The following is a 24,562-nucleotide window of genomic DNA, read 5'->3' on the forward strand; positions in this document are numbered from 1 at the left end:
AAAGGTGGCAATCTCTCCCAAAGGCAAAATATTGTGGTGGTAAATGGGCAAGACTGTTTACTGATTTGCTGTGAACACAGAATATCTTTTATCAGCACATATAAATGCATGGTGGTTTAAAAACAGGCAGAAATTTAACATAATTTAACATGTCTACTTTTTTAAACCCCATGGCAACGCAGGTTTCAAAACACTCTGATTCTACAAACACCTTCTCATCCAAGATACATCCTTTACTATTTGTCGGGTTAAGCCACAGAAGCTTCATGGTCACTTTTAGAAAACACATCATGGTGCAGGTTAGATTAACAACTCAACCCTGACCCGTTGATTCACACAGGACCCAAACCTCTGTCTCCTGGCTGGCTCGCCATAAAAGTTTGACCCATCCACCACCCATGATCTCCAACTACCGCTTAGAAAACTAAATTCCAATCTAGATTCCCATTTATGTCAGTTAAAGCTTTGTGGGTCTTTTGCAGACACTGAACATTTCCTTGTGTTTTTTTGTATTCTTGATTTGGAGAGAGCAAATTGAATCATCTATCAACAATATGTGTCAAAGTAAATTTACCTGAATTAGCACAATAGTTAACTGTCATCAGTAGTCCTAAGGCAACTTTTTTTTTAAATTGCAAGTACAAGATTGCAGATTAGAAGCCAAGATGTATGACGAAGCATTGGTTTTTGAAGCCTTAGGAAAGAGCAAAAGCTAATGCTTCTCCTCCAGTTACCATCTTTGTCAGGGCAGCTAACTCATATTTTTTGATTTGCGATGCCTTACATAAAAACTCCCTGAATTTGATTTCCCAGTCCGAGAGGATTTTCAACATGTGACAGAAACTCTTGAGTTTTATTAAACAACATTTTGCAAGTTTTGCTGCTCCTTTTGCAGTGGATGACTTTGAAGAATTTAATGTTTTAATCCACATAAAAGTCTTCGAGTAGAAATCGATGATCGCATGCGTGTCACAAAAAGTTGCTGGTAAATATGATTAGCTTTAACCAGCATTAGAGCAACAAGGATATAAAAAAGAAAGATCATTACATTGATTTTGAGAATCTTGAATGTGTTTTCAGCTTACATTATAAAAAAAATAAAATATCCATTTTTGTTTCCAGGGTTAGGGTCTGACGTTGATCATGCACCAATGTGCTCACACTATTGGAACAGCAGTGAGATGCATTTCAGTAAAATGCATGGGGACTGATGTTACCTGTGATCAAACAGAGCATGCCTTGCATTTCCTCCATTGTGTATTTTCTGAGGGATCCAATGGAGAGGATTGTTATTTTAAGGGAAGGAAAGGCGGCACAGCACCTTCCTAAGTTTTCTTACAGGACTGTATAGAACCAATGACACATGGCTGGACACATGGCTGGACACAGGAAAACACCAAAGTGTTTCCAAGGATGATTTTGGACTTCTAAAAAACAAAGTACAGGGTTGTGAAGTTAAACACATCAGAATTCAAACCTCCAACTCTGCACTTTGTTTTGTCAGTGTGATAATGTCGAGTAATAAAACACTGCCTAAGTGCTTGTCTCGTCTCTTCAAGCAAAACGCTTGCTAGCTTAGAAGCTAACAAGCGCTGCCACACAAGCACTTGATTAGCAGTGACCACAAGCTGAAAGGGGTTCTGGGTCATTGTTGATATGGGGGACATTAATGATCCTCTGCAACACCAGCAGGGTCATTAAGTGCATGCACAGGACTGTAAATAGGGTTAGGGTAGGAGATGGGGCATATGGCATTAAGACAATCACATACCTCTTTTCCCTGTTCAAACATTTCCCCGCCAACCAAATCAATCATTGAAATACAAAGCAGAGAGAAAATAAGTCAGTTTTAGTTTAAAGGAAGTGGCCCGAACATTTGATTTACAATAATATTCCATTTTCACTCAGTGGCCATTATCCTCAGACTTCAAGCTCAGTCGGAAACTCAAATGTTATTTAATGTTGTACTGCTGTGCTACAAGTTGTATAAATTGGGATCTGACAAATGTGTTGTAATTTTCACCGCTTCATGATTGGTCAGTGACTGGAAAGATAATAATTTGGTGCTTTCACACAAAACTCCTGAAAACTTCCTGAATTTTTCAGTGTGAGCCTGTGTGAACATCAAGACGGAGTAAGCTGATGTGAGAACGTAGCAAGTACAATATTCAGGAAATTCACCTTGAGCGAGTGGGACGGGGTTGTGGCGTTAACATCCTGTGACAGGAGCACAACCATAGACTGTATGCATGCGAACAGTATTTTCTTGTCAAGACTTTTGCTGATCTTTTGAATGTGTCAAACTACATGTAGCAGTGATTTAAAGGCAAATACATTCTCAATATAGCGTCGGACCCGCTTCCTCCTCATCCTTTTTATGCAATGGCTCACGTCCTTAGATGCCCCCCCCCCCTGTCTGACGAGGATAGTCTCCCGCTGTGAGGTGCATGTGTGAACAATAAACTCAAGTGGATTTCAGCGGGAGTCTGTCTGAAATTTTCTAGAAATGTTCAGGAGTGCATATGTGAAAAAGCTATTGTGAAAACCAAGAGGGATATGTGGTCACATTGCAAGGTGAACAGCATATTTGATAACCCATTACTGGCTAACACTACTGTTTGATACCGTTACACACAGTACACTTGGAAGTCTGAGATCCAAGGAAAATGGCTGCCAAGTGAAAATGTTGCATGTAAATAGCACAGCACTCAAGTAAAAAGGGGTAGAGAGATTTGATTGGACTAAATCTTCAAATCAAAACAAACCTTCCAGTTTCTCTTTTTCTTTTCTTCATGTGTGCATTTTATCTCCCCATGCTGTTTTAATATTGCATGTTCTCATGACTCAGTAGGATTTTTGATAACCCCATTGCTCCTATACCTACACATCAGATTGTGTACTTTGCATCAGACATGGCCCGCTGTGCAGATAAGATGCAGTATGATGATTCAAGGTAGCATGCAGTCACGAGTGAGTGACTTTGTAGTCACCATTTCAAATATGAACAAACACAGAACACCGAGACCCCCAATCAAGAGGAATATAAAATACCTTGCACAATTTATCATCTGTAACTAGAGATCTGCAGCTCCCCTGTTGGTATTCTGATGGTTTTAAAAACTATACAAAGACCAAGGTAAACATAATCAATGGACAGTCTAGGAGGGAGATCCCTGCTGCCAATCAATATCTTGGAATATACACCAAACTCTGTGTCTGATAAAAACTGATCTAGCAAGTAGGGAAACATCATCTGAAAACACTCCCTATGGCTGAAAGCATACTCCACTCTTAATAGAGTTGGGCATATCTACACTGGTTTCCAGCTAGGTAGAAATGTAGCAAAAATGCAGCTTGAGGCTCTCATTACAGCTCACACACCGGTGAAGAGAACTTCTTATAGACTTGTCAGTTCACCTCCTACATCGCTTTCACACAGTTAACAAATGTCATGCATGGTTTTTGCTTAAATCCATAGATTTGAAGAAGTTTTAGGCTGGTGATGTACTTGCTTTTCACTATGCGTTGGCATGATGGCTGTCTTCATAAATGAATGCTAGTTGGTCGCAATAGGAAGTCTGCAAATGAACAGTAGGGGCAGTGTAGAAGCAGAGGGGATGTGACCAAGTTAACACAGCAGCAAGGACAACAATGGCAGAAAGACGTGCTGACAGACCGATTATCCACATCTTTAGGATGTGTCATTACCAATACACAGCAACAAACAGGCGTATCAAAGTAGCCACTGAAACCTTCAAAACTGGCCATCTTTCCAATGGGCTTGGGCCATACATACCACTGACGTTGGTGTCATTTTTTTAAACTTTGATGCAAGAATTAACAACAGTAACCTCCCTGTCATGTTGCTGTTCACATCCTGTACTTCTGGTCATTGGTAAATACTTCTCTGCCCAGTAGAGTTATCCTCAGTAACACGTGTAGTATATAGCCAAGTATGTGAACACTTATGTTCATGACGCAGCCGGTTGTGTACTCAACTGCAAGGTTAAAAAGTAAGTATATCTCCAGCCTTTGAAAAACTGTTTGCTTTAGGTTTTGAGGAACCATGAAGCCTCAATGCTATCAAACTAATTCAATTGAACTTCATTTGCAGCCAAAATTTACCAAATTTGTTTAAGGAAATAGATCATGGTTTCCGTACCCATTACTTGGGTAGCTAATGAATGTCACATAACTAACCAACACTATCAGACATTACTAACTTCCCTATTGAAACTCAAAAAGAAGACATAACTGACTCTTCATTTTACACAGGAATGTAGCCCCGATTTTTCTGATATAAGAGTTGTGTGTTTGTTTGACACGTGTCACCCTTGACTGCCATATCCAAGAAGACTTTTGCACTTTTAACCCTACGTCTCCTGACTTCAACGGCACAAGAAAACAATAAGGTAAATGTCTGACAATGTCTAGTAATGACGTTAGAGTCGTACGCAGAGAGTCATTGGGATGTTGTATCGGTAGTTGAAATCGGCCTGTGGATGTGTCAGCACAGTTGAACGTGAGGATGCCAGCACACTCACCTCAGCGTGATGTTCCTCATTCTGTTGAAGCACCTCAATCACCAGCTCGGCCAGGCGAATGGTGTCCTCCAGTTTTTTTGCAGGGGTTACTAACCGTCCTACATTCTCTGCAGCACAAAAGTCAACATTCAGTTAGGGTAGCCCCTGAGCCTGATCAGTATCCAAACAAAAACAATGTTCATGCAACCAAAAGTCTATTACAACAGCCCTGCCCTGACAAAGAAAAGTGTGTATTCTTTGATACTGTATTTAGATTGTATATATGAAAAAAAAAACATGCATGTAACTCTTCTTACTCCAAAACACTGGGTTAAGTCACTCACAAAGTGTAGGTAAAGCTGTTGCCTCAAAAGAGATCCTTAGTCCAGTCTATAGCCTCAGCCTAAACCACTGGGACAGTGTCATGGTCATTTTAAAAATACAAGCAAGAAATATCCACTTGTTGTTATAATTAGGGCAGGGAATCAGATATTGTTATGCTTTTGAATGTTTTGAATTATTATTATCAGATATTAAAACTGTCGGACAAAAGACTGGATAATATTTAAAGTATATTTTGAAAAATTGTCAATAAAGGTCAGATTTTAAACCCAATCATGTCTAACTTTAACATCTAGCATTTGTTGTACCCAGCGCTAATTATACCATAAACTCAAGGTTAACTATGTGTTGTTCAAGAAGTTTTAGAATCAACACTTTCCCAATGAGTGCACTGGAAGTAGTTATGTCTGCGTATGAAGTGAATGGTTCAGACATAACCGTCTTATAGAGAACACATAGACATGATGAGGGATGTAAAACAGCATGTACATTGAACATCCATCATGCAGTAATGTGGTGGTTATGTTGTGTCAATATATCCACATTATCCAGCGTGCAGTTCGATTGCTTGGGGTGGTAAGCTGCAGCTTTCTCTACCTGTATAGTAGTCTGAGGTGAATGCAATTTGAAGATATATCCACACCAATAATTCAAATCCTTAGCCATAGATTGTGTTTACTTCCTGGTTAGTTGAAGAAAGAAGCCTGGTGACATTTGCTTCCCCTGCGTTAATGTAGAATAGTTTTGTTATTGCTTGGGGCGGCTGTGGCTCATTGGGAGAGTCGGTCGGTTCTCAACCGAAAGGTCAGGGGTTCGTACCCAGCTCCTGCAGCTAAACTTTTTTGAGGAGTTCAAAGATTCAAGTCATGAAAAGGTACTGAAATAAAGGGCCAGCACGTGTTTCGAAAAGAACAAAAAATGTGTGTGTATGTGTGTGTGTGTTGGTTTGATTTATGCTTCCTCACTCTGAGAACAGCACCATCGTTCTTGTGGATAAGAATCCAAATAGGCTGAGCTGTCTGTATCAGAGTCATGTCTGTTTTCAGTAAAAATACTGTCAGAGCTCTCTGGCTCAGTGATGTTGTGGACAACACAGCAGAGTGATGAGTGCTCGCCTGCTGGAGGTTCAGTCATGCTAACAGGGCCAAAATCCTCTACAGAAAGGGACTTCTGTCCTGGTTCAAAGGGGGATTGTTTGGATATAAAAGTGTCTTTTCAGTAAAAACTATTTAGCTGAAGTTTGGAAGAAAAGTGTTGGAGTTGAAAGAAAAGTTTTCTAACATAAAAATTGATTTAACTTTTAAAATGTCCATGTTAGACTTAAGAGTTGTCAGATCTAACTTCACAGCCTGACATGGGGCAGCCTGAGTAAGTCCAATTAAATGCTTCACAGAGATCGTTGACTTCATGATAAACTGTGATATTTTTGACAAGCTGGAAGTGTGGCGTTCTTCTCCGACCACGTATCGTCTCATCTGTTGCCAAGTCCAGTCCTCACTTTGGATAAAAGTTGGTAGATGTTGTTATGAAGTCTTAGTTCTTGTGAATAAAATATCTTTGTTTTTTTAAGTGGCAAATCTCCTCAAACTCTACAAAACTCGTATTTCCCATAATATGCTGCAACTATAATATACTTAAAACAACTTACTAAATGATGTAACTATGCTATATGATCGTAGGTTTCCACTATAATATACTTCACAACATTATACTATACTATGCTATGCTAAGCTATGATACATACCATACAAATAAACTATACAATGCCATGCTATACTGCTATACAGTACTATATCAAACTTTACTATGCTATCCTATATACAATACTAAGCCATACACAATTATACTTCACAATACTTCAGTATACCATGCTATATTGAACTATGCTATGCTATGCTGCATTGTACTGTACTATTCCATGCCATGCTGCACTATATTAAACTATAAACTATATCATGCTCTGCTATGCTATACTATGCCATGCCATGCCATGCTGTGCTACACAATACCATGCTATATACTATACTATAATATACTATACCATGTCATGCTATGCTATGCTACGCTGTATTATATTATATTAAATTAAATAAATTAAATTAAATTAAATTAAATTAAATTAAATTAAGCTATGCTATGCTATATTATATTAAATTAAATTAAATTAAATTAAATTAAGCTATGCTATGCTAAATTATATTATATTATATTATATTATATTATATTAAATTAAATTAAATTAAGCTATGCTATGCTAAATTATATTATATTATATTATATTATATTATATTATATCATATTATATTATATTATATTATATTATATTATATTACATTATATTATATTATATTAAATTCAATTAAATTAAACTATGCTATGCTATGCTGTGCTGTACTGTACTTTGTTATACTATACTATACAATGCTATGCTCGTACTCTTTTTGCTTTCTCTGGGAACTTGTCAACAGAAGAGATTTTCACTGACAATGTGTGAATCAGCTCCACAACTGCTCTCTCCATTTGTCAATAACCAACTCATTCCTGCTGTCCTGTCATGTTCTGTCAGCGTAACAGCATCCCCTGCTGTGAATGCTTGTAGAGCATGGATATATTTATATTACCATGAGTGTTGCACTTCATTAAAGTCATCCAAAAGTCTCCACCAAACATTTTCAATTGGTGTCAATTCTTACTTCTCGTTCTCCATTTGGAGCATTCAAAAGCAGTGAAAAACACCACAATGTGGGGAAGGGGGGGGGTTTCACAACGTTCCTGAAGCATGTGCTTTAAGGTTTTGACGAGTGATGCACAGGTAACAGGAAGGTTGTGACAGGGTCTATGGTGGTATGATTTAAAAGTAGACTTGGTGTATTCTGGTCAGGAATGATCTAACAGGAAAGGTTCAGACATACAGTACAACGTCACCTGGATCCTTCTGTTTTTTCTGAGCTTTCTCCTCTAAGTAACAGTCACATAAAAAAAAAAAAAAAGACAACAGAAAGGTGCGAGGATGGAAAGAAGGTAGACAAGAGGTGGGAAAGTGTCAGGTAAAGGGTGAGAAAGAAGAGATCGTTAAATACAGAAAGTATAGGTATAGCAGAGGTGACGGAAGGCAGGAATCAGAAATAAAGACAAAAGGTTAGATTGACTTTAAAACACATTGAACAAATATCTGCAGCATATGAAGGAGACGGTTTAGGAAGCTAGTAAACGAAGTATCTTCACTTTGACCTGAAATCCGACAGGAAACAAATCTAAAATCGTTTGAGAACCTGCTAAAATGTAAAAACGACCAGCAGGAGGCGTCAATCAAAGACAGAGACATTTTCCTGGGACAGCACCTCTTATCCTACAGATCCAAAAATGTTTCAGCTCAATAAGATTCCCTTCAAATCACTGCAGGATGAAAAGCTGGTTCCTGTTTAAATGTGCCGTGATCTTAAACACTCAACAGGATTTACACACAAGCAAAGTAAAAATGCATTCAAGTCGCAAACAGACAAAAGGACAGGTGGTTTTGGGCAGGACAGAAAATAAGAAGCTGTATCAAGTACTGAGCGTCTGGAAGAGACTGAGACAACGGATACAAACAGAGACAAACAAAACCGAAACCAAAAAAAAAGTGAGAGTTGGCTTGTTGTGGTTCGACACTGGTTGGAAGAGAACAATAAGAAAGAAAGAAAAAGGGATGCAAAAGGTGAAGGAGGATGTTGCTGGGGGAAGAGGAAGGTACTCACGAATGGTTAAATCCATCACTTGAGATGCCAAGCAGAAGACCGGGTGCTCATACATCTCTCTCTTTTTCCCTACAGAGAAAGAGGGGGGGATACCGAGGCATGCGAGAGGCGCAGGGTCAGAGGGGACGAGCACAAAGGTCGCTACAGGTTTGTCCAGAGGAGGTTTTCAGGGGCCCATGCCTCTATATGCCTCTATTTAAAATTCTCACAAACTTCATGCCATTGATGTTTAAAGTGTTGAATCTAAAAATCTTAATATGCTTTGCTTACTTCTACCATACTAAGCAATGCAAATAAGATCATTATTCATGTTCAACAACTTCCTAACTTACTATCAGTAAGCAGTAAGCAGAAGTTATTGAGGGCCAACTCTTAATAAATGACCTATTAGCTATAGAACATGATCATGTAGAATAAGGTACGAGTAAGCGCTTAATAATGACTAATAAGATCTCCTCACAAGAGCTTTAAAGGCTTACAAATGCATCACAAAACACCTTAAAGGTCACATATCCTCCTCCTCTTCATCCAGTTTAAATGAGTCTCTCTAAAACGTGTGTGAAGTTTCTTGTTCTAAATCCACTCTGATCCTGTATTTGATCATATCTATAAACCCCTCTATTTCAGCCCTGCTCAGAACAGGCTGTTTCTGTGTCTGTACCTTTAAATATGTAAATGAGCTGTATCTGACCACGCCCCCCTCTCTGGAAGGGCTTGGGTGTACTCGGTGCTTTCTCGCTCCGTGTGCTATTGTTTACGGTGAGAAGGCAGACTCAGAGGGCAGAACAAACACCTAGCTGTGGGAGTGTCACCCACCTGGGGGAGGGGCTACTGCCCGTTGTGATGTCATGAAGGGAAAATCTCCAAACAGGCCTGTTTGAGCACACATTTTCTGAAAAGTGGAGCAGGCAAAAGACGGAGAGGATGGACTTGGTCTCATCATTGGGGGGTTTGTAGACAGACTAGAGACACATATTAGTGTTAGAAACAATTGGTAAAGTGGATTTTGTATAATATGTGACCTTTAAGGATTTTACAAGCATGTCCTAAAACTGCATTAAATCCTCAAATGTGAGTTGGATGACATTAACTGTCTCATGTTAAGGATTTTCATTAGCCCTTTTCACACTGCTTTTTCCCCCCTAGCAAAAGTGCCGCATTAAGCTCAGCCGTCATCACGCCTTTGTACATCCACACTGATTCCGCGATGGCGTGACATTTTTGTCCCAGTCTGTGAATTCACATTGCGTTCCGGCGTTGCGGAAGCCCAGGACAGAACAGAACAGCGGGAGCTTCACATACACACAAAGTCAGACATGCACACACGCACACACACGCACATAGCGCTGCGCTCCCCCTCTGGGTCCGCTAGACCGTCTTGCCTCTGCAACGCCTCTGTTACTACCTCTGAAGACGGTACAGAAATAGGATTACTAGATCCCTCCATTACGTCACAGGGGCGTAAATATCGCTTCATGAAACGGCAGTCTGAATGATGAGGGCTAATGAGAAGCCAAAGTCACCAACACAACACACCAGGTAGCCTCAGAGTGTAAAGGCCCTGACACACCAAGGAGATCGTCGGAGCGATTGTCGCCATAGTTTTTTGCGTTTTTTCCAGCTCTGTCGCTACCCGTTGGCCATCTTTCCGGACGATTCGACATGTTGAGTCGCCGTCTGTCTGCGCGGTTGTTAAGAGGGTATCCCTCTGATTGGCTGTTTGGAGGTTTCATTTCTCTCCAGCTCTCCTCTCAGGTTCAGTAAAGCTCCTTGAGCATGCTGCTGTAGTCTCCATGCTTTCACCCATTAGTGCGGTTTCTCCTTATTCGTCTCCTCCGCCTCTTCTTTTCTTTTTCCACTAAAAGACCAAGAGCTGACAACGCCAGCGCCATTTTCTACTTTTTATCAGACATTATTCTCCATCAGTAGACGACCTATAATACGAGTGGTGGGCGACAGCGGTGTGAAAACGGTCTTCTCGTATCATAACAACGGACTACCGCCGCCTGATGGCATTGAGAGGTATTTCATCTCACGCATGAGCAGAACGTTTGGGTGGTTGGCCGTCGGCTGTAGTCTTTGCGGTGTGTTCAAGTGCAACTTTTTGGCCAGGACAAAGGCGCCTTTGTTGCCATTAGCTCTTTGCCGTCTGCTTGGTGTGTCAGGTTCCTTAGAGTCAGGGGAGCATCACAGCTGTAGCTGTTCCTGGGCTGTCTACTTTGGATTAACCATTCGTTCTCCCAAACAGAAGTTGATTCTTACATATCAGTGTTGGTTTTTAAAGGAGATCGAGAAGCACACCACCAGTATGAAGGACAGGAGGGGTTAGGGGAGAATCAAACATCACAGCTGAGAAACTAAGGTTCATTATGCCTTAGTGTCTTCAGGCAAGCGATGGTTTCTTTACAGACATCTTTTTTCAAATCTAAATGATTAACAACATTTTGGGAGATTTGCTTGTTTGCTGTTTTAAAGTGAGTAAGATATGTCATAAGGAGTTTTCTATATTAGAGCTAAGTCTCATCAATTAAAGAACATATTCTGTTCTTACGTCTTAAATGATAACTTGTTGTTTCATCTCACTCCTCCTCAAACAGCAAATAAGCATGCGTCCTGAATGTCTCATATACTGAAGTTAAAGTGGAAGGTAGATTGAAATTAGCTCATTGATTTCAACAAAAACAAAATAACTCTTTAGTAGTTAACAGATACAGCCACTGTTGTGACTCCATTTTGGATAAGACGTTTTTGAAACCTGCTAAACATCTATGATGCCTACTAAAGAAAACTTAAGACCATGCAACGTGAAAAAAACAACCAACTGGACACTGAGAAGTCCCGTTGAGTCTTGTGTATTAGCATTCCTGTTTCCAAACAAACAGCAAAGCCAATAGACAAAGAAAATAAAGAAGTGACATGGAAATAATCCGAGAGCAGGAGAGAGAAAGGTAAGATCAGGGGAAAAGGAAGGGGCATCACTTCAGCTGATAAAGGAGCTGAGGCGTGCTGGAAGAAGTCAGCGTAAAAGACTGAATTGAATGCATTTTTACTTCCCGTTCATTTGATGCTCGTAAATGCAGAACGTGAGAAAAGAGAAATACAACATGTATCGCTCAAAACGACTCTCAGGTCATCAAGTACATTCTGAACAAAGGGTAGAAAAGTTTTCTTCTGCTGCGAGAAAGAGAAGTTAGAGCGTAGTTTTTTTGTTCATGTGAAAGTCAAAATGTGAGAATAATAATCAACATAAATGGAAAAGCTTTCTTTTGGTGTGTTCAGACCGAATTAAAACCAATTATTCTCCAAGACTCATAATGGACAAAGTCTTAGGAAGCTGTGAATCCAAATTGTTAATGAAGTGTTCCTGATGTTCTGAGATTTCATCAGGGTCGGTTAACCTGGACTTTGTTTTAAATATTTGTACAAATCTAAATTATTTTCTAGGTTTTATAAAAAAAATGTGTCCTATTGTTGGGCTCATTCAGCCACATTAGATCAGATTGTAGACAATGGGTGACTTTTGGCCAGAGACAGAGGAAAGTGAGGGTTGGTGTCTCGGTTTAATTTAAACCGACAGCAATAAACAAATTACATTTTGGTCAAACATAACCAAAAACTTTCAGTAATGTTTGCTTTCTTTTGGTCTGAACAAACCATAAATATTCTTAGTGACCACATGTAACTGTAGTAACTGTACAGTTTCAACTTTGAGTAAGTACCAAAGCAGAAAACTGGAAACTCCAGTAGATTTATAAAGACGGTTTTCCAACAGCTCATTGGACAGTTGGAAACAAAGACGTCTACACACCTTTAAACAAACGTTGAGTCTTAAACGATGCATCAGAACGACACTGTTATTTAACCAAATCATGAGTTCATCAAATAGATCTCATACACTACTTTAATATCTCGCTTTATATTTCAACAAACTTTCCAATGAACTCATCTTTCATTTTTACCATTTGAGTTCCTCTGTACGCTGCATTGATAATCACAAATATCTGAACCCTGTTAGAACAGAAAACTCTTTGTTGTTGTCATCACCGTCACATAAAGTTGTCTTTCAACTTCAGCAGTACTTTCACAAATATAAACAGTAATGGGAAAAGCCTTACCTTCCAGTTTGGCGTACTCTGACAGGCGTTGGTAGTTGACCAGAGCCGCCTGCTCCAGACACTTACGGATAACAGTCTTCACTTCATCTTGTGGAACGGGTGTGACGATATCGTTCATCAGAACCTGGAAAGGGGAAAAAAACAATATTGAAAACAGCTTGCATTTTTAATCTTGCTTTTAAAGGATGGAAAGATGCTAAACATATCAGGAAAAATCGGAAAATAGTTCCAACAATCGTTGTCCCTGACATCACAGTATTAACTATTACGAGGCCTGAGTCAGCAGGAAGTAGTCCAACCAATAATGGCACTTATGTTCAGTGAAAGTTGGCCACTAACCGTACACATTGTTAAACAGAGCCCAGCTGTTTCTTAGATAATATGTGTCAGAAGTAAACTAGAGGCACCACCTTGCCGTTGTATGCCTCCACTGATTAAAGGAGACATATTATGAAAGATCCACTTGTACAGTGTTTTTAAACATCTATCTGGGTAACCTGAGAGTCTACTGACCCACAAAATGTGAAATAAACCCATCCAGTCCTTTGTTTGTGGTCTGCATAAGTCTTACAACACAGAGAAAAATGCTCTGTTTCAAATGTGCTCTCCTTGTGATGTCACAGTGGGATTCTGGTAAAAAAAAATCCCTTCCCCTCCCCTGGTATCTCCACCCATGGACTCCACCCCCAGCCTAGAACAAAGCTTTTGCACAGGTCCACCATTTTTAGTCTTGCTATCGAAGGAGTGATGTCTACCTGGAAAACTCAGCTCATTACATTTAAAGAGACACACACACCAAAACGGAGCTTTCTTAGAGAGCTGGTTTATACAGGGTCACAAACCTCCTCTGGTGCTTGATTCATGTTATATTTTGACCAAAGCACAGCACAGATGTTTCATTTAGACCACAGGAGACTGTTTGAAAAGGTGGAGAAGGGGGATAATATGTCCTCTTTAAGTTGTGAATTTGCAGTTACCATCAGTCAGTGTACGCAGATGATTGACAGTTTGACGGTAGAGGACTCCAGCCTCCTTATATGGCTTGGTACCTGACCACAAAGCCATCAGCGCCCCAAAAATACTTTAAAGAATACAGAAGTGGAGTCTGTAATCCTTTACAGAAGGGACAAAGTACTGTGTTCAAGAAGTATGAGGTTGGGCCAAACGGACAGATGGGTGGACAACCCAAAGCCATGTCTTCTCATTATGTTGAAGGCATTAAAAAAACTCAAACCCATCTGTGAAACAGTTAAAATGTCTTACTCTTTCGAGCAAGGACAGAGTTGCTTTCAGCGCCCCCTCTGGCCGTCCAAATGGAAAGCAGTACCTGTGGATGAAACGTGACATAATAATTCAAACCCACAGACTTCTGTTTAGGACGTGAAATCAGAAAAATGGTTGTCTTTTCAGTTCTTACCTAAAGTGTGTAATCTGGTTTTCCAAAAGTACCCGTAGCCTCTCCTTGATCTCATCGAAGCGTTCCTTCTCCTCCACAGTAACTGTGCCGATGCCATCGGGCCTGAAAGATAGTTTACATTTACAGACAGTTCAAAGTCTGGAAAGAAGCTGGAGCGTCAGAACTGGGCAGCCCTTTAAAGCAGCAACCGACAAACTTGTAACTTGGCCTAATTCAAGGCTTGTTGCAACCGATTATTTGTCCAAATGATCCTTGTGCCCTAAACAAAGACTGTAAATATCAATGGGCAAAGCCTGAGTGTCTGTTCCTGCAGGGGGCTTTGGAGTCCAATCGATGGCGGCCTCCATGTTGGAAATGCTGTCTCAGCCTAACTTTCAGTCAACCTAACAACAGGCACTTTATCCTGGGAATACCGGTTGCTGTATTTTGCGTCACTTCTAAAACTTTCAGTATGAAACAGTACATTTTGCTCCTGTTATTTCCATTTCCATCTATATTAAAAAGGAAATAATCTTCAGAAAAGGTAAAGGGGTAATAATGGATTTGAAGTGTCTAAAAATGTAAATTGTGGTTGGCATTTTTTGTTTTGTATTTTGGAAATTTCAAAAAATCTGAGAATCGAAAAAGACCACTTTCAGAAGTACACTGATTTACACAAGGTGGGTTTTAAGCCTCATGACATAAAATTCACCCACCGTACAGTTTGCGCCGATCGAAACATGTGCTAATCAGACCTATTTGATTTTTGTACCAGGAAGTAAACATGAGAATTTCTGCTGTAAAAACAGGCTTTTTTGAATGGGTGTGTATGTGACTTCCTGTGCTTCTGCAGCCAGCCTCTAGTGGACACTCGAGGAACTGCAGGATTTTGCACTTCCACATTGGCTTCATTTTTCAACGCTCGGAAAATACCGCTTGGTCCTGATCTTGTGTCTGTGAAACCTTTACTGCAAACTGCAGGTGTGTGGTTCGTGGAGTTTTTAATATTTTTAATAGAATTTGCCAAAAGGCGACGTGCATCTTTTAGCGATTTCAACCCAAAGACGGGACCTCATTATACTGCAATGGTAGTGTCTGGTTTATACAGTCCTTTACTTACACACACACAAACACACTTAATGTATTAGAATAGTAGATGTGCCAAATTTAATCATGTAAACAAGAAGTCCAAAAACAGAATCTCATGAGTCTCCTTATTTATCATATTGGCGTTAGTATTTGAAATCTAAGTCAAGCAATCCCAGCGTTTAAATCAGGTACGTGTGTGTGAGCGTGTGTGTATTGGATGTGTTTATTGTTTGTGACATGGTGGAGTCTGGGTGGAGTGTGAGCAGAGTGCATGTGACAGAAGAGGCGCTGGACTGGTGGCCATGACAGCATGATGAGAAGCAGGTGACATGACACCTCCCCCCCCCCCCCCCCGCCCGCCCGCCCCCCCACAACCCTTTGACATGTCATTTCGGCAGACACTGAGAAACTGTCTGTGTAGTTGCATGTGTGTGTGTGTGTGTGTGTGTGTGTGTGTGTGTGTGTGTGTGTGTGTGTATGTGTGTGTGTGTGTGTGTGTGTGTGTGTGTGGGAGGGGTTTCCCTGGCTGCACCGCTCCATGAGTGCTGCTGTGTTACAATCTGAGCTGTACCAATTTGCTTAACATCAGAGATCATCTCACTCAGACCGTCCTCGCTCTTTCATGAACATTTGATCGGACACTGTCAGCGTGTCGTAGCCACCTGTAGGCGTCTGCTGCTGAGATCGAGGAGACGACGACTGTGTAGTGGTAAACTACTAATATCTCAAAAAGAGGGCATGGTATTTAAATGATATTTTCTGAGCAGGCCATTTTAACGACAGAGCGTTTCACTTCTTACGAGCCTTTCTACGGTCAGACTTTCTTTACTAGAAAAAAAGTGCAGTAGTTTGAAAATGTGTCTTTGTGCCTGATGCTGCTCGTCTGTTTCCGCTTGATGGGGCACATCAGAGCTGACCCTGCAGCTGCAGTGTTGAGGTGTATCGCAATTGGAGCCTGGCTGCCTGTTGTTTGATTTGACTGGCGCAAGGGCGGGCACCATGTAGCTTTACCTTAGCTAACAAGGGACTGATGTGTAATTAATTTACGTTACAGCACTCATGATGAAGCGTGTGCTCATCCAAGGACTGCTGGAATTCAACAGCAAGGTCATAGAGAAGTTTGCACACATGGACCGCCGTTAAAGAAATGAACATCATCCGTCATCTACATGTAGTTCTTCATTTTTAAGAAATGACGGCTGAACTGAGCCCATGGTCCGAGCACGGCACTGGTTTTAATGGACACGTTTTGTTGAGGAGTTGATGATGTAGTTTGCAAATTGTTAAAATTTCAATGTGTTGGTGATGAGTGCCCTCCATGTGTGTGGGAAATGTCACCTCATGTATGAGCATGGTGCGTTTTGCAGTGTGTTTTTAATGTGCTCATGTCTGTGTTTGTTCTATCCTGAGTGTTTGATGCTGCGAGATCTTTAACACTCTTCTTTGGTGGCGCTGTGGATACGTTGTCAGATCTTTATTTGTGGCTTTATTCAGCTGGATCTTTCTCATCACTGGTGCTGTGACCCCCTCTATCACTTGGATGCACGTTTATTTGTTGTGCAAGTGTGGATGAATGTAACATACATTTGCATCCTAAAATTTTCTCGTGTGAACATTGTGTGGCCTCAGCAGAAAATCGTTTCTGAACATCAAAGCTTTGGAAAGGAGAGGAATTATTCTCTGTATGATGTGCTCTTAAACCTCCCAATGACAAACTGGAGATTCAAATTTAGTATGAGATCGACCCAATATGACGTTACACAAGACTTAAAATGACAAATCAACACTATAAAAAAATCCATCTCACCTTTAACATCAGATAGAAAATGAAAGAGGGAAATTTTCACACTAATTATGTCCTGCAGGGTCTCTCTTTTTTTCCCCCTTCTTCCAGCAGCACGTTATTTCTTGGCAGCTTCCTCATGTTTGCCTGACCTCCTGACCTCACAGCTTTGATGACGACAACAAGCAAATGAGCCGTCAGTGTGAGACAGACGCCGAGGCAGCCACACTTCACATCGTCTTTTAACACGCTGCAGACCACATCAGGGCATCAAGCTCGATTACTTCTGTCTGGGATCTTTTGTTTAAATTCTGTCCATTTTGAGTTTTAACTTATTGCTTTAATATTGATTTGTGATTTTCAAAGTAAAAGTCTGTACTGGTACAATAATGTGTCCACGATCAATCTGTGTAGGGATGAAATTAGGTGTAGATTTAATCAGTGACAGCAGAGAATTAGCTTTAAAATGGTTTCATTACTGTATTTTATCGTTTAAGGGATGTGACTAATTTCCAGTCTGAAATTCCTAAAGACACTGGATTTGATTGGACAGTTTGTTTAAAGAAAATAAAAAGTATAAAAGTATAATTTTGTAATCAAAGAACTTTAGATGAAAAAATTAAAAGACGTTTTTTTCCGTCAGTGAAAAAGCCGATGTTTGGAGCGCTGCATGGGTGCTCTTCAGTGTCGGGATCCAACCTCCTGTATCACATTTTATGTAATTTTATGCCAACCAAATACCATAACTGCAAAACTGTTTGATACATTTGAAATACATAATATTAATATTAAAATCACGGTAAGTTGCTCCTTCATATCAGGCATGATTTAAGCGGGACAGTTACTTTCTTAAATCCAGAAATTAAAACTAAAACACTTTTTATTCCATAAATCTGTTGAAAATGCAAAAACCACTCGACCACAACACACATGCATGCACAGCCCTGTATGTGTGTTAATGGATGTTTTTATGTATCTGTATTAGTAATGAATCATTAAACAATCAAACTGTTTTTTCAATCCAGTAGGGGTTTAAAAAAAAACAATAAATGAAAGTGATTATATCTCAGAAACAAGGGCTCTGTTGGTTCATCTATAAAATCTTTAAAATCCTTCAAAGGTTTTAAAGATTGAGCGTCACTTGTGTTTAAATAAAGATTAAGGCTTAATTTTATTTTTTTATTTTTTTAGTTGCTTCCAAACGAAAAGTCGATCTAAACGGAGTCGACATTTATCTGGACAGAAGTCAAATCCTGACACTTTAGCCGGCGACTGGGCAACCGAGTCCAACTTGGTGCAACCAACACCTCCAGGCCAGCAGGCTATTAGGAGGCCAGGGTGGGGGAGGGGTGACTGTGTGTTTGTGTGTGTGTGTTTGTTTGGGTGAGGGGGGGTCTGGATGAGGTGTGTGCAGTGGGGCACACGCAGCAGCAGCAGCAGCAGCGTTGGTAGGGGAGACATTCGGCCGTCACATATGACAACCTGTCAACCTGTCATGCCTCGACCTCCAGGCACGGCTGGACTGGCAGAGCAGGACTCGGTTAGCCCCGCATATCTACACATCCACTCAAGCAGAGGTGCATTATTTTTGGATTTCAAGACCACAAAAAAACCTGCAAGAAGATGTGAATTAACAAGTGTGGTTTTTTTTTTTTTTTTTCCTGTAAGGGTATTATTAATAAACCGAGCAGGACTCTGCCCTCTAGCAGCAGACCTTTGCCCTCAGCGCCGGACCGGGCCCCCCTCGTCTATCTTTGTTACTCTTCATCTGCAGACAGCTGATGTTGATGTTGACAAATTTGATGTCAGACAGACATCACAGCAGATTAGAGAAGAGTAAATATTGAAACTCAGATTACAGCGTACATTCAGGGATGATGACGTCCATGTGAGTCCTGTGTCTCAAACTGAAAACTTGCAGTAAATTACCCCCAAGTCCACAAGGATTACACCACGCTACCTCTGTACGTTTGATGGCAGAGTCAATAAAAAATACTCGCTTGGAAGATGTTTTAATAGAATAATTTGTATCACAGAAGAGTTTTCTTAGTTTAAAACCCAAACAATAAATCTTTAGGAGGTCTAAATATTCCTCTAATATTGTGTTTGCACAAAAATTGGGGGAAATTGCCATAGCTCGGGGAACTGAGGTGCATGTGTGAACGCAAACGGACATATTTTCACCCCAACTATACCCAGACTTTTTCCTATGAAGTTAGGATTAGCCGACGTGTGTGAACACAACAGGAAATATCCAGGAAAAATTCCCCGCTCAGGTCGTCTGGGACAGGTCTGCTCTCCGTCCCCAGAGTCAGAACCAAACACGGAGAAGAAAGCGTTCAGTTTCTATGCTCCTTATATCTGGAACAAACTCCCGGAAAACTGCAGGTCTGCTGAAACTCTCAGCTCTTTTAAATCGAGGTTGAAGACTCACCTGTTTACAGCTGCCTTTCATTAAACAGCTTTAATAAGATTTTAAACTTTTACTCTGCCCTGTAATTATTATATATTTTCTAACTCTTTTAATTTCTTTACTTTTATTTTTTTATTTAAATTAATTTCATTTTAATTATTTTCATTTGAACATATTTTCAGATTTAATAATTTGAGTGATTTTTTAATTTTCTATTTCAATGTTTCTTTTCTTTCCTCTGTCATGATGCTTTTGATGTTTTGTGTGAAGCACTTTGAATTGCCTTGTTGTTGAAATGTGCTATAGAAATTAATTTGCCTTGCCATTCGCAAGCGGGTGGGAGGGGGTAATGACGCTCATATCTGGCGACTGGTGCGATTTTCATGCATGTAATCAAGCAGCTTTTTACCACTTGTTTGTAGATACTTAGGATACGTTCAATTACACAAAGCATTGTTATAAAGGGAGATAACTGTCATCATAGTGTCAGACTCTGTCTCATTCTCATCTTGGATTTCTGAAGTGTCTTTTTTACAAAATTTCCTGCCTCCTTGGACCCCCCGACCCTTTTTTCCAATAAGGAAAAAAATCAGGCTGTGAGGGTCATGTGTGCATAAGCAACTCCGGAAGATTTCAAAGGGCAGCCTGACCTGTAATTTATTAGATTTTTTTTTTTGAGTGCATGTGTGAAAACAGCTATACTCTGCAAAAACACCGACTGTGAAAATGACTTACCTTCTATTGGGGGACCTGGGGTCAATTTTCTTCATGAACTCAATGATTTTGAGTTCTCTCCTAGAGGTTTGCGCGGGAAGTTCAGGGACACAGGGGAACAAAGCTCGGTCGAGTTCGGCCGCGTTTACAGGCCAGTTTAACAACTCGGACACGCGCTGGCTAGGTGTGGATGTGTGGAGGGTTCAGGTAACAGTCGACAAGGTAAAGAGGTTTACACAGGGAAAAGAAAGGACGACAGAAAGAGGAAACGTGAGCATGCAAAGAGAAAATAATAAACATGCAAAAAGGCAAAACATGAAAGAACAGAAAAGATACAGGGGAGGAGAATTTGTCTTATGTGTGTAACGGCCTGTTCATTTGTCAACACTTGTCCTGCTACATGTCCAAAATGATAATTAGGTTTCAGTCAGTCGGGGGGGGTGTTCACCTGTCGGGAAAATGAAGCACACAGGGAAAAGAAGAGGTTTTATCGGTACCTGTTTCCATGGACGTGAGAGGCACAGAAGGCGAAGCTGTAGTGCAGCAGGGTGGGGTCGATCATGGCTCCGTTCTCCGCCCTCTCCAGCAGATCACTCAGGTAACACAAATGTCGGTGGCAGCCTCGCACGCCATAACGAGCGCAGTACTCGTCCAGGACGAACACCTGACCGGGACTGAACCAGCCCTGTGAGAAGAAAAAGAAAGACACTGCTGTGTGACTCCTGTATTTAAAACACACTTACAAATACAAGACTGGAAAATTTACATTTTATTAAAAACTGTGGTGTTAAATTTGCTCTTTGGATTTTGAACATGTTGATACATTAAATTTAAAACTGGATGATATGTGTTTAAGGCGGGACAAAGCTCTTCAGAACTGTGATATACAAACAACATGGCCGTCATAAATCCAAAATAATTCAGTGTGGACAGGGCTCAAACTGAGTGACCATTTGCACATTTCTTACAATAAAACTTTGTATGTATCTTTGCACATGTTTTGTTGGAGTTGAGAAAAAATTGAAGTGTCCTGCTGAATGACTGTACGTGGCTTCATGTGTCAAATAAGTATTGGCTACCATATCCAGTTATTCTTTAGCAGGACATGCACCATGTTAAGCATCTGAAAGCCACATTTAGTTTTTTTTTTAATCAACTAATGGAGGGGGGTAAAGGACTGTGGCCATCACAGAATCATTTAAAACCATGGACTGTATATAAACATGGACGTTATCTTAGTGACATCACCCATTTGAAATGCTGTCTCAACCTAACATTAAGTCAACCTAATGACAAGCAAAGAGCTGGAGCTGAGGCAGCCTGTCAGTTAGGTCAGCGCCATATCCTTCATACATTCAAAAAGGATGAGTTACAACCCCACCATACAGCGGGTACCGATAAAGACACAAGCTACTCAGACCAAATTCATGTTCATTTCTGCTGTACAAAGTGGCTTTTTAGAACGGGTGTGTATGTGACTTCCAGGGCTTCTGCAGCCAGTCTCAACAGTCACTTAGTGATGGTTGTATTGTGAAGTGTTTCCCTCACCAGGCAGGAGTACGAGTCGTTGAGTCTGTGGTCCAGAGTGAGCCGCTGCACCAGCTCAAACAGCGAGCCGTGGTCAAAGTTACAGGGGTTGGCTGAAATAAATTCATCCATGCCGTGCTTCTGGGCTCGATCGGCGTCTGTATAGACATCCATGGAATCGGTTCAATGAGAAGACAGACGGAGAGAAAGAAAGAAACAAGAGGACACACGTCAGACCATGGAAGAAACGAGTTCTGTTACACTCTCACAAAAAGGTTAATAACATAAATGATCTCATGAAGTGCAGACGACAAAGCAATGCTCTACACACCTTCTTTTCAACTCTAAACAAGAGATCTTTTCTTTTTAAGCCAATCAGCTGTGAGGTTGTGTCGAGCACTGACTCCATCATCGGCAGTCCATGAGGGTAAAGTTGAGGAGTTCAGGACAGTTTTTTTAAGGCGTGGTCTGCAGTCTGAAGGTTAGTTCTGACGTCTAGAGGGCTTCTTTGAAATGCTGCGTCATGCTTAATCATACAGTCATATCTAGACACACACATCAGGATCTAAGTGTAAACCTGCATTTTACTGCTGAATGCTGCAAAGGTGGACTCCCCCCTTGGTAAGAAACCCACATTCAAGGCATATCCCATTTCAGATTTAACCTCAGTGTATTCAGTTTCACAAGGGTTGGTGCGACAGCGAGTCAAAAAGACGCTCTGGAATCATGCAATATGTTTGCCTACCGTACGCTAGAAGCCTTCTGATGCCCACTTTCTTAAAGATATATTTGATGTCTTTATTTGATAGGACAGAGGATAGAGCAGGAGAGAGTGTGAGGATTGACATGCGGGAAAGGAGCCACAGGTCGGATTTGAACCTGGGCCGGCCGCCCCCATATATGGGGTGCGAGCTAACCACTAGACCGTCTGCGCCCCCGGATGAACATATTTGTAAAGAGGATATGCGGGGGAAAAAACGTGGTATCTTCCACAGAACAGCCAACTGTCTTAATTTCCCAAATATACAAAAACATGTGAATTACATCTGTTACATTTAAAGCTGCAGAACAACTTTTTTATAATGATAACTCAATGACTGCACGACTCGTCATAGATTCAATAAAACTAACTAAACAAGAGGACGTCCATCCCATCAGTCAGGACCAAACCTGGCACAGATGTGAGTGAAGGTTATACTGAAATACAACAATCGAGAGATTTGTCAGCCAACGTTCCTCTTCACTGCCCAGCGAAGGCACCCCAGCTGTCAATCAGTGAGCAAAACAAAGAGCATGACGCTGGGAGCTGATTGTGTCCCCTCAACAAGTCCCCCCTTACCCTAATCCTCCTCCCCCCCCAAAAAAAAAAAAAATTCTAAAAAGGTGACATTGCGGTGCCCCTTTGGTCTGTAGCTGGTGGCCTGTCAGGTCTGTTTGATGTAAGCGAGCGGGAGCGGAGGCGGGAGGGCTGGACAGTAACATGCAGTGACATTAGTCACCTCCGTCCGTCTGGGCCGGGGAAGGATGGCCCTGACAATGATTGATGGCTGCTATTCATTTATAGATCCAGAGGAGAGGGTCCGGGAGGCAGCGGACACACTGCTGGTCAACGGTTTGATGGCCACGAGCATTTGGGGCTATTCTGCACATGGCATGATTTTTTTTTTTTTCTTATAGACTGACCATGAAACACATCGAGATCTCTCTGGAACTAAACTTTTGAAGACCCCTTATTGATGAGCCGACACCTGACCTCTCTGACCAGCGGTTTACCTGAAAATGAAGAAATCTACTCAGCCTAACTTTCAGCCCACCAGTCAATCATGTCAGCTATGCACCATATTGTGAATAACTCATATCCTTCATAAACTCAAAACGGACGAGTTATAAAAAAAATTCACCCCCCGTTCAGTGTGTGCCGATACAGACATGATCCAATCAGACCTATTTTGTTTTTTTTACCAGGAAGTAAACATATTAATTTCTGCTGTAAAAACTGGCTTTTCTGAATGGGTGTGTATGTGACTTCTGGTGCGTATGCAGACGGCCTCTAGTGGACACTCGAGGAACTGCAGGATTTGCAGCTCATTTTTTCAACACTGAGGGTGTCGCTTGGGGGTAACAGAGGATTGAACAGGCTGTTAAAGCAAGCTCATGACTAGCCACTTTCTCCATACCTAACCCAGCATGTTGAGATTCTTAAAAATATAACAACAAAAAATAGACATGCATGAGTTATCTGAGGTATGTTGAGTGTTTTGCAGTTGATTCAAGTTCTATATAAGCATGTGCTTGTTGTGTTGAAGTTATAGGAGCCCATCCATTCATATATGTTCTTTATTACAGATAATGTAACTGGAGCCAGCCTTCACATCTGTCAACAAAAATACCTAAAAGAAAAAATACATCTCTAAAATAGTTTCAAACTCTTCTAAAACTTGTTCGTTTTTTTTACTTTTTCAAACAGAAATTTAACTTTCATTTTGCTTTATTTCATTAAAATATGTTAAACCGTGTGTCGTGGAACACCGAAGCATAAAACTGTGAAAATCAGTTTCACCTCGGAGACGCTGCAAAACAAATCTCTTAATTTTGTCTTTGTTGTCACAATGTTTTAATGCGGTCTATTTCGATTTGGCTCAGGGGAGGCCCGGGTGACAGTGAAGGGATGTTATATTATTCATTGCACCGATCCAGGTGTGAACTGACAAGTAGCTATTTGGTAACATTGACTGATTGCTGCTTGGTTTAATTGTGCAGCAAGCTCACTGTATTATTCATGGCCAGGCACTTTTAACTTGGTAATTACCAGCTGCTGGGACTCAGTGGGACTCCAGTGGTTGTGACAAAAACAGCTCGCTCAGTAAATTCACTTACCCCAACGCTATCAGGAAACACTTTTTCAGTCACTGGGTGTGGAGGT

General features: G+C 40.8%; 1 protein-coding gene across 2 annotated transcripts in view; it reads right to left on the reverse strand.

The window, feature by feature from the left end:
* The window catches only part of cadpsa (Ca2+-dependent activator protein for secretion a), a 164,542-nt gene that overhangs the window by 52,550 nt on the left and 87,430 nt on the right, over window positions 1–24,562 (reverse strand). For both annotated transcript variants that reach the window (XM_061041507.1, XM_061041508.1), the window contains exons 12-17: window positions 21,661–21,797; window positions 20,610–20,797; window positions 14,135–14,236; window positions 13,981–14,044; window positions 12,718–12,841; window positions 4,545–4,651 (exon numbers count right to left, since the gene is read on the reverse strand). In XM_061041507.1, coding sequence (XP_060897490.1) covers window positions 4,545–4,651; window positions 12,718–12,841; window positions 13,981–14,044; window positions 14,135–14,236; window positions 20,610–20,797; window positions 21,661–21,797 — 722 coding nt within the window. The remainder of the gene's footprint in view (window positions 1–4,544; window positions 4,652–12,717; window positions 12,842–13,980; window positions 14,045–14,134; window positions 14,237–20,609; window positions 20,798–21,660; window positions 21,798–24,562) is intronic.

This window comes from Labrus mixtus, chromosome 7 (genome assembly GCF_963584025.1).
Source record: "Labrus mixtus chromosome 7, fLabMix1.1, whole genome shotgun sequence".
NCBI lineage: Eukaryota > Metazoa > Chordata > Actinopteri > Labriformes > Labridae > Labrus > Labrus mixtus.